Source organism: Charadrius vociferus, unplaced genomic scaffold (assembly GCF_000708025.1).
Source record: "Charadrius vociferus isolate BGI_N301 unplaced genomic scaffold, ASM70802v2 scaffold68, whole genome shotgun sequence".
NCBI lineage: Eukaryota > Metazoa > Chordata > Aves > Charadriiformes > Charadriidae > Charadrius > Charadrius vociferus.
In genome coordinates, this window is record NW_009649946.1 from 2,601,111 (window position 1) to 2,616,503 (window position 15,393).

Sequence of the window (15,393 nt, forward strand, 5' to 3'; positions counted from 1 at the left end):
GTGAGGTTAAACAAATCATTTAAGCCCAGCTTTGTATGTGTGGCCACCAATGGCATGTTCCCCATTTTAGATGTCTGTGACTTTAGTCTCTGTGGTCTGATTTGCAGAAGTCTGAGCCCTGCTGCAACCAGAGTCAATGGACTGAATCATTTACATAACTGAAGTCCTTCATAATGCTAAGCACTCTTAAAAGTGATGTTGGGGGTGGGACAGGTGTCTCAAACTGAACATCTCCAGTGGATACTTACTGTAATGGCTCAGTGCTCAGTCTCTTTCCCTGTAAAATAAAGGTAATAATACTTCTTCACAACAGGGTGTTGTGCAAATTAATTACTTACCATTTGTAAAATACTTAGTTATCACAGTGATAAAGAAAATAAATTATATTCACAGAGTGCAGTCTATAGATCTGCACCCTGAACAAAGACAAAACAACACTAGTGCTCAGTCTGTTCATATGTTGTGTAATATCCTTTACTCTATAAGAAGCAATTATCCTGGCACTCTTAATTTACCTCAATAGTGTAGTAAAAAAAGGGCAAGTAATGTGATCTTAAAAGTGCTCAGACACACTAAAAAAATGCCAGAGTAATAAATAAATAAATAAATAAATAAAGTGCCATATTACCATTCGGGAGTGTACTAGGGTACCACTGGTTATTTGTTCTGTATTTCCCTCATACACTAATTGCCATTGTCATTCAGCATTTATGAAGGTAAAATTTAATTTAGTATAATTTCTTGTGGTGCAAAGTCAATGTGAAGTAAGAGTCACGCATTCTTATATATTGTTTTTTTAGCTCTATGAATAAACATTCTGTATGCAGGATTGTGCTCTTAATGATACTGATACAAACCTTCCACTTCCCACAACTGCACATTGTACTGTAGAGATGTGTGATTTGTTGAGATGCTCCTGTGTATTGTTGATATATTTGAACTGATGAAATTCTTCTTTGAATTACTGTTTTATTTCTGATTGTGTTTTTCTACTGTTCCTATTTCTTTTGCTGGTTTCCCAACCCAATCTACCTTAGTTTCTTTTCAGAAATCCTTGGGAAAGTATTTTGAAGTTCTTCTCAACATATTTTTCTTTCTGAGAAGAGTACTGCCAAAATGAATTTTGTAAGTACTAAATTGATAGACTGTATCAGTACACCAATAAAGCAATGAATTTGAAAGTCCCAGCTCTTTGGGGCTGCTCCTCCAAACGTCCTAATCTCAGGAGTGATTAGCTGAAGAGATGTTTCTGACAGCAGAGTTCACTGTCAAAGCACACTGTTTACTGGGTTTGCACTCTCCTACAGTAACTACAGGTTTGGTGACTGTGGTGCAGGCAACTGTGTCTCAGGCTACTCATCCTGGATTGCCTGTCTAGCTGAATGTAGAGAAGTGATCATTTTGGGGCTTGATTTAGTCAAGCTACGTTAGTATGAAATATGTAACATGCTAGAAAGGCCTGTTCCCCTCCCTTGATGGTAAAGGAAGTCTAGACCTCTACTTCAAATTCACACTTTTACACTGTAGAGTCTTCTGTGACAGCAGAACTAATCCTTTCTGCATAATGTATTTAGAGAAGGAAACCTTTGGGCCATCCAAAAGTTATCTCCATGTTCATATTTAAATTAAGATTTTATGAAATTCCTTAGTTAATTCTTACAAGCCTCCTCTGCAGTCTTAAATGCATTTGTAATCAGGGTGTGTGGTCAGTGGAAACACTGTAAAACATGTAGCATTGGAGGAAACAACAGTGACGGGAACTATCTTGAGATGAGTTTGATACAGGCTTGAAGCTGAGGTGTGCTAAGAACTGGACAGAAGTATAACAGTTATCATAAAGAAAATGTCACTTCCATTTTAAATCAGCAAGCCATATAATACTTGTATACTAATTTCTGAAAGATTTCCAAAGTACCATGTATTTGTATGACTTTATTATCTATCATCTTTCTACTATATAGAAATTAGAGATCAACACCTATGTGTTAACTGGTGATTTTCTTTTTTACAGACAGAGCCTTGTACCACAGATGATCTGTATTATTCAGATTATGCTTCTCTAATCACACAACCTTGTTCTAAGTTGGAAGTCAGGAACTTCACAAAAGCATTTCTTCCAGTTGTGTATTCGTTGATTTGTGTCATCGGCCTCGTTGGTAACATCTTTGTAGTGATGACCTTTGCTTTCTACGAAAGAACCAAGTCCATGACAGATGTGTACCTCTTCAACATGGCCATAGCAGACATACTGTTTGTTCTCACTCTCCCACTGTGGGCAGTGAATTATGCTACTGATGAATGGATTTTTGGTGATTTCATTTGCAAAATGAGCAGAGGTATCTATGCAATCAATTTCAGCTGTGGAATGCTGCTTTTGGCCTTTATCAGCGTGGACCGGTACATTGCTATCGTACAGGCGACAAAGTCATTTAAACTCAGGGCAAGAACACTTGCATACAGTAAACTCATTTGTTTGGTCGTCTGGGTATCATCAATTTTAATCTCTAGTTCCTCTTTTCTATACAGTGAAAGTTACAGCTTCCCCATCAATGAAACCAAAGAGATTTGTGATCAGAGATTTGACAGAATGTCTCAAAGCACAATGCTGAAATCACTGCTGCTGTATATACAAGTCGGATTTGGATTTTTTATACCTTTCATATTCATGATTTTTTGCTATGCGTTCATTGTCAAATCCTTACAACAAGCTCAGAATTCCAAAAGAAACAAAGCAATCCGTGTGATCGTATTAATTGTAGCTGTTTTCCTAGTTTGCCAGGTACCTTATAATGTTGTTCTTCTTGTGATAGCCATAAATATGGGCAAGACAGGCAAATCTTGTGACAGTGACAAGATAATGGCCTATGTGAAATACACCACTGAAGCCATAGCATTTTTACACTGTTGCATGAATCCTGTGCTCTATGCATTTATTGGAGTGAAGTTCAGAAGTTATTTTGTGAAGGTAATGAAGGACCTATGGTGCATGAGATACAAGAAATACAATAAACGTAGTTCAAGGACAAACTCTGATGTTTGTCATTCAAGACAGACTAGTGAAATTCTGACTGACAATGGATCTTCTTTTACTATATAGTACAATTTGGACAACATTATTACTGAAGTATTCTTCTCACTGAGCAACCCAAACCAGTGTCACTGTGCCTGTGACAGCAAGTCCTTTGGGCTTCTCTGCACCTCTAAGGGAGATCCCACAATCTACAACTCTTTTCAGGAAAAAAAATTAAGATAAAAGAATAACACTGTCCTGTAGAAAACTGAAATCTTATTCACCTCTCTTAACATCCAAGCTCTTCTAAAGTGCAGTCTCAGAATTATTAGGAAAGAGAAGTTTACAGTGGAGCCCTCCTTGTTTCCTACGGAAAAATTGCATCTCATCTGTCCTACATCACTGAAATATCCCAAAACTATTAAGCAAATGAATCAGATTATGTCCAACCTCATTCTACTTACATTTATGCTGTTTCTGTTAATTACTTCTACCTGGAAATCCTATTTAAGCGTAGGTTTCCACTGTGCTTTTGTTGCAGACGGGTCATATTGTCACAATACTCATCTAAAAAGATGGCATTTTGAGCAAAGCATGGCAAGGAAAGCAAACAGATAAATGAGGGAACAGACTCAAGGCTGCTGACATAGCTGGGCTTAGGTGTTAGGTCTTGTAAACCTTTGCCCAGTTCTACACTCCACCTGCTTATCATCCACTAGCTTACACCAAGGCTGAGGATGGTCTAAGCCAACAGTGATGTGTCTACTAAAGAGAATATTAGAAAAAAAGAAAATTATTAATTAAAGAGAACACCGAGATATCCATAGAAAGGTTTTCTGACATCTCCCGATGATCTTCTGAACAGAGAATGGAGCTTTGCTTTAGAGATTCTTCTCTTCATTTGGCACAGGATTCAGGTGCTGGAATCCATCAAAGCTGACAATCTAGTGAATGTCTCTTTGTGAAAAATTGTTTATTTCTAGCTGAAATTCACACTCCACTTCTAAAAAGTGGAGTGTGATTTTTTTCTAATAACTACAGAACTGCAGTTATTCCAACACATTTTGTTGGAACTTGATCAGTGACAAAACATGATGCATTTCTTGGTATTTAGCTACCATTAGCGAAGTTTCCTTAGGAATGTATTTACTAGCACAAATAGACATAAATGAAATTTATTTTATTAGCTTCAGAAATTATTAAGGACTACATCTAAAAATAAGACCAGAATCTGACTTAATTCAGCCAGAATATTGACTGAGTCAGCATTTGACTCACTATGAATATAGGAATATTTATAATAAATGCAATTAGTTTTACCCAGACGTGACTTTTCAGCAAATCCTCGGTGGATCTTCTGCTCATTGAAGGAGCTTCACTGCACTGTAGCAGTCATGGTGGGATGGTGAGGCAGACAGGAGCTGGAAAGCAGAGGGGCAGGATGGAGGACAGAAGAGGAGCATTACTGTTTGCAGTCTGCTGAAGTACCTACCAGTCCTCTGCAGTTCTGCTGCAATGGGAGCACAAGCCATGACGGTGTCTGGATGTGCTGTTGTGTGGGATGTTACACTCCTAAGACGGTGTAAATTAATGCAATTTGCAGCTTGCTGTTTACCTTGGTTGGTGGGTTTTTTTAAGTTCATGGCTGAAGAGGCAGTGTAGACTGGATCACTAACCACATCGTTCAGTGGCAATGCAAAGGGCCAAGAAGGACAGTGCTGGAGCTGAAGATCCCTTGAGGAAGGGCATTGATATGGCACAATGTGAAACTAGTACTGACTTGGCTGGTGCAATCCATCTTTGTTTACACTGCACTGTGAGGTTTTTAAATATCAATGCCAGGTGTGATAAAGATTGCGTGTATTTACCATGACTGAATAGCAACTTAGGCAAGAATAGGATACAAACTTATGTAAACGCAGATGTGTGTATTTGATGTATGTGGCACTGATGATTTTCTGGAACAAATAAAAAAATGTAACTGAAAAGGGAAAAATCCCCTCAGATCTAGGAATTTCTTGCTACGTGTATTGCCTTGAAACATTCTCTTATTCAGCGCAAAATTTCTTGTGTCCCAATGATGTGGCGTCTCTCCCTCAGAGGCTGCATAAGGCAGCGTGCCTTAGGGTGGAAAGTCTGTGACTGAAGCCCACTAAGAGCCGTGGCGGCTCTTGGGCAGAGCCCCACAAGGCTTGAAGAAAGCATACCTCCTCCCTCCTCCCGGCCTTGCTGTCACGCCTGCATTGGCCTTCGGCCACTGAATAACCCAAACGCTGCCCCAGTGGCCATTGGGGTGCGGTTGAGGATCAAGATGGTGGCCAAGGGGCCATCTCTGACCCTGTCACTCTCACCGTCCCACTGGAGGGGTCTCACTGACAGACCCCGGCCAGAGAGGGAGGGCCTCGGCGCAGGGCTAGCGAGCCATAAATGTGGTGAATCGGCTCCTGGCTGAAGGGGCACCCTGCCTCAGGGGTGAGGGAGGAGGGGGAAGAGGGCAAAGCTCGATCCTGCAGGCCAGGGCCCTCCAAAGGGAGTGGGGCCTACTGGGCTGCCTTGTGGGTCACCAGCCCCAGGTAACCATGAGGGACCCTGGCGAGTGGTGGTGGGACGGGTTGCCTCACATGGGAGGCAACACAGCCTGTTGGTTGTTGTCTGGTGGGAAGGAAAAACGCTCACCGGAAATGCTGTTGAAAAGTAGAAAACATACCCAGCTGTTCCCTGATCTCATGGGTGAGAAGTGTTGCTAGGGGAAGGGGAACATGGTGAACATGTGGGACTACAACGGTGCTTGGGGTATGAATTGTACTGATGCCAAGGCTTTGCCAAAATTCCCACTTGAGGTACAGCTGAAATCTCAATTGCCGTGAATGGTTGCTCTGACTCTGGCAGAAATGGGGGTGAGGGGTAGGATGAGCTCTCAAGGGGCTTCTGAGCAGGTAGAACTGGAGCTCCAACCCATGGGGCGCTGGCTTTCTTACTCAAAGTTTGAGGGCAACTAAAGAACAGAAGTATGGGTAATTAAAAATTTAATTTACATGCAATACCTTCTTACCATTTTTTGTGAAATCTACTCCAAGGTAAAACAGCAAGACCAGTTCAGAGATAAAGCAGCAGAGGAGGAGAACCCCACTGCCCAATGTTCAGCAGCGGGCAGCCGTAGAGGCAGGTTGGCTAGCAGATGTTGCTGATGGACACTCAGGTATTCTGTCTTTCCTTCAGTGGCCATGTCAGCAGAACTGACAGGTGAGCTGGGGTTGGTGTTGGGAGTTTAGGGCATGAAAAGAGCACAGATTTATAGGAACCTGGGTGTTACTTTCACTGCTAATGGGGTAAATTTTCAGAGCTTGCTATGCATGCTCCTTTTTATTACTATTTTTATGTTGTAGTAGCTGTGCTGTACACTGCATAGCAAACACATAGTGAAATTTTCGTTTTTGTTGCATGTATTCTGTCTACTATATTTGAAAAAAAAGGACTTGGTTTTATATAGGGCCTTGTTTCCTACCTTATTTAAAGAGGGAAGGATACATACCAGGTTGCGTCATGTTGTACACACAGAAGATGCAGCTGATAAGTTTTGAGAAGACAATTCATATCTTCCTCCATCTGAGGGATGGGACTGGGTTGTGGTATTGCCTGCAAGTACAAGGGCTCTGCTTGTTAGTGGGTTCCATTTTGCGTTTGGTGGCTCCATGGCGGCCCTGCTTGGCACTTCCAGTTCAAGCATTTCAGAAGAACGTAAGTCATCAGTGCGCAGCATTAAATAAAGGCGTAATATCTCAGTGCAGACATCCTAAAGTTAAATCTGTTTTTTGACACATATCATCTTGAAAATGGACCTATTTTATTGTCTCCCTATGAAAAATGGCAGCTTTCTTCCCATAGTATTTAAATTTCCTGTGCTATCTTTTCTATTTAGATATTCATTTTCTTAAAAGAGTGAACACTATAAGCTGGTGAACCTGCAAGACAGTCACAGTAGACAGGGCAGATCAAACTCACCTGGGCCTTGCTACTGGCAAGGAAAGGCAGAGGAAAGGAAACAAAAATTATATGCAAAGGTAGATAACTGTTGGGTGGAAACTGAAGAGAAATGGGAAAAAACAGTCTAGAGAGGAACATTTTTGTGATGGAAGGTTTTTGATAAGTATTAAGTACATAACAGGTATTACTCTGATTTTATTATTTAGACCAAACTCTGCTTTGGATCTTTGTAGTCCAATCTTGTTGACTAGAATTGTGAAAATTTGGTGGGGAGGGAGTGTGTACTACAAAAGTAGCAAGAAGGTGGTACTTGAAGCTTTCAGAATTTGGATTACATTGGAAAAAATAGCTTTAGATTAAGTGAAAATGATAACGTTTTCAAAATGTCAAATCAGTTTGTCTCATGAAACATCTAAAATGTTTTGACATTTCTGGTTAGTTTTCAGATACTACAATAAAAGCCAAGGAAATGATTTCACAAAACCACCGAAAGAGGCTCATAATCTTGTTTTTTTTAGGCTGCTGCCAAGTAATCAGGGTATATCCTGTGGTCGGAGGTGGTACCTCCTAATACCGCCTGTGGGTTAGGAGCTCACATCGTCTTTGAAGAAGTCCATGCAAAGTAAAGTCCAAAGACAAAAGACCAGGAGGATGCTTCATCCTTAAATTGTACTACACCAATAGCTCGTACTTCTCTTCTGGGTGGTGTAGTTGCAGGTCCTTCAGGGTGAAGAGGGAATTAAGTGACGTCTCCCCTACCGTGTGTGAATGACATGAGAGCTGGTGGTAATGATGTGACCACTAAGCAAGGCGTTGTTCTCTGGGCAGCTTTGTGCATAGCTAAGTTCCTTTTATGACAAGTTCCTTAAACAAATTCTCCATTTTTGGTTGAATGAACTCCATTATCTAACCTGAGTTGAAAAGTGCCTGGACTTTATTTAGTCAAGAAAAAAAACCCTATTCATTAAAAAGTTACTTTGATGGTGAAAGTTCTTATCCATCCAGGATCCCTTTCCCTATAAGCTGAAAAACCTGTTGCTTGTACAATTTTCTAGCTGCTGTCTATAGTCGGTTTTCTTTGAATTGATGGTATAATATAACCCAACCGTATATCCTGATGCATCATTCATACTTTTAATGAAATCATCATCTTCCATTTATTTTCATTGCCTTTTTATTAGAAAAATATACTGAATTGCTGCATTATCAATTTGATCTCTCTCTATAAAGCCAAGCTAAATCAGCTGAATTAATATTCTTCCATCAAAGCTATTTAAAGCTCTTATTCAGTTTTAGTATAGCTTTGTCATTCCTAGACATTTATTTAGTTGACAGAAAATAATGTAATAATATATATTTAATCTGCAGTAACTGGAATTTATTTATAAACTTGTGATTCACTGAGGATTAGGGGAAGTAGGGAATACTCAGATCCTTCCATAAGAAACAATGACTGAACATCAAAGTAAGACCCTTTCTTCAAAATAGAAAATACCTGTTATCTGGTCTTACGTCAACCATAGACGTCTCTGATGTTTCAGTACAAAACATGGTAGTTCTACTTGTGAAGAATTTGTGCTTAGTCCTATCTGCTGGTTAGGAATTATAAAGGAAAAAAGCTATCCAATTACTAGACAATTGGTGATATTTTTTTTGTTTCTTTACCTGGATTGGATCATCCAACTATGGTTTTGTTGTAATTTCTAGTTTCATTTCTGAAAAACTTTTACAGAGATATGGAGTCAATAAAGTAGTTACAACTGGAACTCTACTTGCTATCCTTGATTTTCTTTGCTCGTCTTTTGCTAGTATTCAGTTTTTAACCTATGAATTTCTGGTAGCTACCAGATCAGGTTTTTCTTCTAGTCCATGTAATTTGTTTTTACTTTTTGCTAGTATCAAGTATGTTTTTATAGAAAGAATTTCTAGATTCTGTATTCCATTACAAAAATACAGAATGGAAGAGAAAAAGGAATACTAAGATAGAGAAAATACACTGTTTGTTAGAATGCCTGAACAATGTTTATTTATGGTAGACAGTTTGATTTCTACAACCATTTTGTGAAAGTTAAAATAGTCTTATTAATGTATCCTAAGTGAATTATAATGTATTGTAATCATCTGTCTCATAAAATTTTAATAGAAAAACATGAACACCTTTTTATTTATTTTTCTGATTCAGATTCAGAACCGACTCAACTCATAACAACAGTGGTAAAAATAGTACTGTTTTCAGAGGCTTTTTCCAGTTTATGGTATTTTCAGACCAGTGGATTTATATGTTGGCTTTATACTTCAGAAGCAACTGCTAGTAATGAAAGACAGTATCAGCAGGGACGCTAATAGTTAAAACAGAGGTGGAAGAACCTGGTGTACCTTTTACACTGTAGTTCATTTGGCATGAACATAGTGTTTGTTAATGAAAGTATCATGTAGTCTGGATTTTCATAAAACAGGATTTTTTAACAGACTTATCAATGCAGGAAACATTTTCTACTTTGTGTTCATTAACCTCTCTTGTTCTTGTCTGAGGCTGTATGCAGCTGGACTCATTACAAAATATTTCTAACTGCTGTTGCTCTCAACAGTTTTCTTCCCTCTTAAGTTTTCTATAAATACCTGTCATTTTGTAATTTGACATTAAAATGTGTTATTGAAGAAAGCCATAGAAATCATAGTTTTAAGATGGCTTTATTGCTCTTACTAGAGGACTTAATTCCTTTTAACTCTTTATGTTTTTTGTATTTATTTCTGTGAAGGTATAAATTATTGTTTTACGGTAATGATACAACACTGTAGAAACATGGTAACTTGCATAAAATTGTTACTAAAGTTGCAAAATATTCAAAATAAAACCTCAATGATAGCTATTTGCACTCACTTGATTTTTGTGTGAAATACTATCTAAAATGCTATCTTATTTGAACCTGTGAAGCCACATTTAAAATATTCATGTTCAGATTACCCTAAACTGACTTCCTATATCTTAAATTTCTACAGATTTAAGGCCCAAAGATGTGCATTAATCACTTAATTTAGCCTTAAAATATAAAAATATGACTGTATATTATGACTATATAATGAATAAAATATCTGCCTTATAAGCCTTACCTTGTTGCTTTCCCTAAACCTAAGGTTTGTGGTTGAACTGAAATTGTGCGAGACTGTTGCTTATTCTCTCCACCAGTACAATCCTTCCTAGAGAGTTGTTGCTGCTTCTCGTCAGTGAAGAAGGAAGAAAGTGAAGAACCCCATTTTCTCTGAAAATAGAGTAGGTTTCCTCTTTCCAATCTGTAATTGTTTTTACCTGAGCTCAATAAGTTTGATGATGGTAAGCTTTTACTTTACCACGAAATGTTCACTGGCATCTGGGATTGTGATGTCTGGAGGGGCACCAGCTGCTCTTGTGCAGAATGAGGTGCAGCTATGCCTCATTGGGGTCTCAATGGTTGTGAAGGCTGTGTCCTTATTATGCAATTCCCACAACAAGTAATTTTGCCGGTTTTCCTTACAACACACTGAAAAATATTTTTCCCATCTGGATTTTTTTAAAATATGATATTTCATTTGTCATTTCTGTGTGGGTTTTTTTTTCCATTACAAAGGTATCAAGTTCTCTAACCATCGCTACATTCTCTAAGGGCATTTATGGACAAATACTTCCTGGCAAAACAAATGTGCAAGAAACTACTTCTGGCCCTGAATGTCTTTTTACAAGTTTCACATTCTCAGGTAAGACTTTGTACCTGACTCTGAGTTCTGCTCACCTCTTTTAGCAGTGCTTTATTCACATGTATGTGTGGGACTTTCAGCTTATTGAAAGTTATCGTCACTCAGCTGAGCAGCACCAGTCACCTCTCAAAGGGAGGTAACCTTTTAAACCTCAGCAAATATCAAGCTATGCCCCAAAATAATCCCAGAAAATGGTGCAAAATGTAGGAAAAGAAGAATGTTAGCAACTGGAATAAATCCTGAAGTTTCTTCTCAGTTCTGCACCTCGTCTGTAAGTTCTGTAGAAAACTAGTTGAATCATTTCTGTTGGATTTTCAAAACTCGGTGGTAGAAATGCATTGGTGTTTTGCATCAAGAGGTGCAAATCTCAGTAAGAAAGGTACTCAGACTTGGTAAGGTATCATTTAAAATGCTATTTTATTAGAGCTAATACAGTAAGGAGAGAAAAACATAGAAATAAAATAAATCCCCAGTTGCACATGCAAACAGATCTTTGAAAAATAGCACTGTATTATTTATTATAATGGTATATATTTGATATATTTGCATATGAAAGCTGTGTATGACTCAGACATTTCAACAGATAATACAACATAAATTAATGCACACATTTATCCTTCTTGGAGGACGGGGCTGGACTAGACAACCTCCAGAGCTTTCAATGATCAAACTTAACCATCTGTTCTATGATTCTACTGACTGTAATAAGCAGGTTGCTTAGCTATCTTCTGTCTGGAAAACTATGTAATATGGAGAACACCAACTGTCTTTACATTAATTATGCATCAGATTTTTCTTAGTAAGTCAGATCCTTTTGTAGATAGCCCATATTTCTACTGGCTGGTGTTGTGTTAGCATCTGAGTGTCTGTTGGTTTTACTGTGTGTAACTACACATTCAGACAAGTCTTCTCTGCATTATACTAGTTTTATACTGTTGCAATTCTGAAAATTTGTATCAACGGATTTTCATAGGTACGGATTCGTACTTTGTCACTCTCTCACTTAGAGGATTATTGAAATCAAAGGGTCTTTGTCCACTAAATTAAGTCCCTGCTCAGTCTGTAAAAGTTAATTTCTGCTCTATATCTGTATATTTTCAATTCACAAAGTTATATGATGTAATGATACAGTATAGTATAGTTCCACAAGGAGGGAAAATAGGTACATATAGTGCCACACGAACTGCATTTCTCTTGCCTGAAACTTTTCTCTGGCTTCCCAGTTGATTGCATTATGGAAGAATACCGAAAGACAATTTCATTTTATGCTGTCAGCCAGAGCAATTTGTAATATTCACTAAGAGCGAAAATACCCAAGATATTTAAGTGAAGACCAAATTTTGATAAAGCACAGGTAGATGAAATTATTGGCAGAGAATATAAAAAAGTTATGTATTTTGCTGCTTTATTAGATATTGTGTGATCTCTGATAAAGTAACGATTATTTGGTGGTGATGCAATGAATCAAGGCAGGCTGTTGGTTTTTTTTTATTATTTGCTTGACATTTAAGTAAAAATATATTTTTGTGTAAAAATGACTCCCAAATACTGCTTTGTTGCAGAATTATTCACAGGAGTTTTATGTAAATTTTATGCATTCATAACAATAGCTAACATAACTGGTTTTAAGGAAAAAGGGAGGAAGGGGTCAAATAAAGGCAAATAAAGGCCCAAATCTCGACTGAAGCACAAAATCCAAGTTACAGACATTCTTAGAGCTTTGTAAGGGCCATCACAGCAGGTACTGACCGCCACTATCAGATTCATCATGCTTGGGTGGGGAAGCTTATCTGGAATAATTGTGCACAAAAGGAATTTACGGTGAGATTAAAAAATATCCTTAATTAATGAAGAGCCAAAGGCTCAGCTGTCAAAATAATGCTGTCGAGGAGGGAAAATAGGTACGTATAGTGCCACACGAACTGCTTTTCTCTTGCCTGAAACTTCTCTCTGGCTTCCCAGTTGATATTAAAAAATATCCTTAATTATTGAAGAGCCAAGGCTCAGCTGTCAAAATAATGCTGTCCATGGAAGTCTATCTTGCAAAGGAAATAGGCATTAGTGGTAACTGGCAGAAAGTCAGTTTTTTGGTGTAAGCTGTATCCACATTCTTGCTGGTATAGTCTGTTACAGCTCCATTCGTAAAGTCCCCCGCTTGTGGATTAGGCTTAAGGTGGGCTTCATTCCAGCTGGAAAAGTGGGTGTATCAGTATAAACTGACTGAGCCAATTCTGTGGTATCACCTAATTTAGAAATATAGCTGTACTCCAATTTAAAAACTGTCTCTGAATTACTGTTACTGTCTTCTTGACCCACGTTTGGAAGCTCGGGTGTATTTAGAAACTGTTTGGGCTTTTGATCAGTCTGAATTTAGTAGCCAGTACAGTATAAAAAATGCTACTCTTCATGGATTATGAATTTTTGAAATTTCACATTTAATATCATGACACGTTGTGAGGCACTGACAGTGTACTGAGAGTCCCTCAAGAGTACTTCAGAGAGCATGTGTTTCTTTTATTCGTAAAAGTATTTTCGTTTTAACATTTTTAACAATAAATCATCTCTGCGCTTGTTTTAGTTTGCTCACTCAGCATAGTGTAAAGGTTTCCCTCTAGTGGTTAAAACCCGTACAAATTGTCTGAAAGCATAATGCACTGTCTGTACTACCTGGGGTTTTTTGTCCATTTTACATTGCAGAGGATGCACAGGAATTTCAGACCTTAAATAGACGTTATTACTTTGTAGATGTAATCAAAGCTCCTTTGCAGATGGAATGAACAGAGACATATTACAGAGCACAATGCAGTCATGCAGTTTACTTTTTTTCCACAAAGTTGTGTCTTTTTTCATTGTTGTGAACTTGAGTTGCCTTTGTGTAATGGAAAATATGTACCCGTTTATATCGGTACAGACTACCAATTACTCGAGCTTCCTCTCTCAGGAGGTGTGCGTGTGTTCTCTAGTTAACAGAAATCTTTTTTTGCTTTGTGGCAGATACCAATGTCTGCAGACAATTAAACTCTGTCCCTTTTTCACTCTATCTGCAAACTTCTCTTCTTCTAAGACACAGCAACAGATAATACAAGCGACGAAGCATCACCTGTCTATTTCAGAATTTCAGGCTCACTTCCTGGGAGCTTTTTGGTGAATTCCTCTCCTGTCTAGGGATTAATTTACAGAAGTTAACAACAGGAGAGGAAGTTTGAAATCCATTCTCAAGCTGCTTTTAATTACTAACCTAATTTGGGTTAAATTATAGTGAGTTGCCCATGCCTACTTGTTTTGTCTTAGGAAGATACTGCTGTTGTTGCAGTCGCCAGTAGGTAAATTGGGTTCCACCCAGAAAATTCCACATATCCTTTACTACCAGGGATTTAGCAGAACTATTGAAAAAGATTGAGCTGACCTTGTGGCAGTCCCTTGCAGAGGCAAATGTCTTTCTGTGTAGAGCTTTCTCTCCACATTTAGTTGCCCATCATTCTGACAGCTTCCTCATAAACTCTGTGTAACCAAGAACTGTATTTTTGTGTATATTTGTATCTCTGTATTTATACATTATCTATATATGTATTTATATACTATGTATATATTTATACACTTATGTAGTGCTTCTTAGTTTGTGCACTTGCAGGTCTCACTTTCATCCAGCTGTTATCTTCCTTGAAATGCTTGTCAGAGGTCTTTGTGTCCTAAGCTTTCCTGCTGCTGCATATTCATCTGCTTCCCACGTCCTTGGGATCACTTCCTCTGCTAGACAGCCCCTGACTAATGGTGCAGCGGGGTAAACTTCAGGTGGTTTCAGACTGAGTTTTTCTCCCATTGTATTTGCTCCCATCATCTTTTCTTCTTGAATATGAATGTGCTTGGATAAGAGAGGACTGCCAGCCTCTCAGCATGTTAGTGCAATGGATGCTGAGTATGTGGCAGCTCAGTCCCAGCGCCACTGTGGGACGGGTGTTTGGTATTGGAGGTTTGCATAAGAAATAGGCAGTGAGAAAAATGTAGCATATGTATAATATGAGACCATAAGAAAAAATGTATGATCCTTTTGCATTTCCAGAGAAATCTTTATTAGGACATGCTGACCAATCTTGTTAAGCTTCATGTAATTTTTGACTTCCACATTTGCTTCCAATTCCAGCTTAATCTTTTTGTTGGGGCAGGTGAAAGGCACTGAAATACAGCTGACTTTCACATCATTGACAGGGAGAAGTTATGTGATGTGTTCATATGCACTAGGATCTCTCTTTGGTTCAGCTTCTGCTGCCTATAGCTGTATTTTTTCAAGCGCTTTTTTTTCAGTGTGACTGAGAACAAATCAACAGGAAGGGGAATAAACTGTATAGTGTGGATACATGTGAGGAGGTAGGGGAAGAGGTGAGTACACAGAAAGAAACTTGGAAAAAAACCCTGAGGTTTAACAATAAAATTTCCATATTGGAAAAACAGTTCTTTCTGTAACTATGTTGATATATTCTGGTACATACAGGATTCTAGCTTTAGTTGCAGGAAACAGAAAACACAACCTCATCACTTCCTCCAAACCTCTTATCTGCCAAAATTTAAGGGAGAGAACTGGATCTAAGTAATATCTGTTCCCCAGTCACAGGTCTCTAATATTTTGCCTTTTTTTTTTTTCCTTTAAATTGTTCATCCTTTTAACTCCC

At 38.3% G+C, this 15,393-nt stretch overlaps 1 protein-coding gene across 1 annotated transcript in view; it reads left to right on the forward strand.

The window, feature by feature from the left end:
- The window catches only part of CCR6 (chemokine (C-C motif) receptor 6), a 17,044-nt gene extending 13,947 nt beyond the window's left edge, over positions 1-3,097 (forward strand). The window contains exon 3 of the mRNA XM_009891472.1: positions 2,012-3,097. Within this exon, the coding sequence (XP_009889774.1) occupies positions 2,012-3,097 (1,086 nt within the window). The remainder of the gene's footprint in view (positions 1-2,011) is intronic.
- The last annotated feature ends 12,296 nt before the right edge of the window (positions 3,098-15,393 follow it).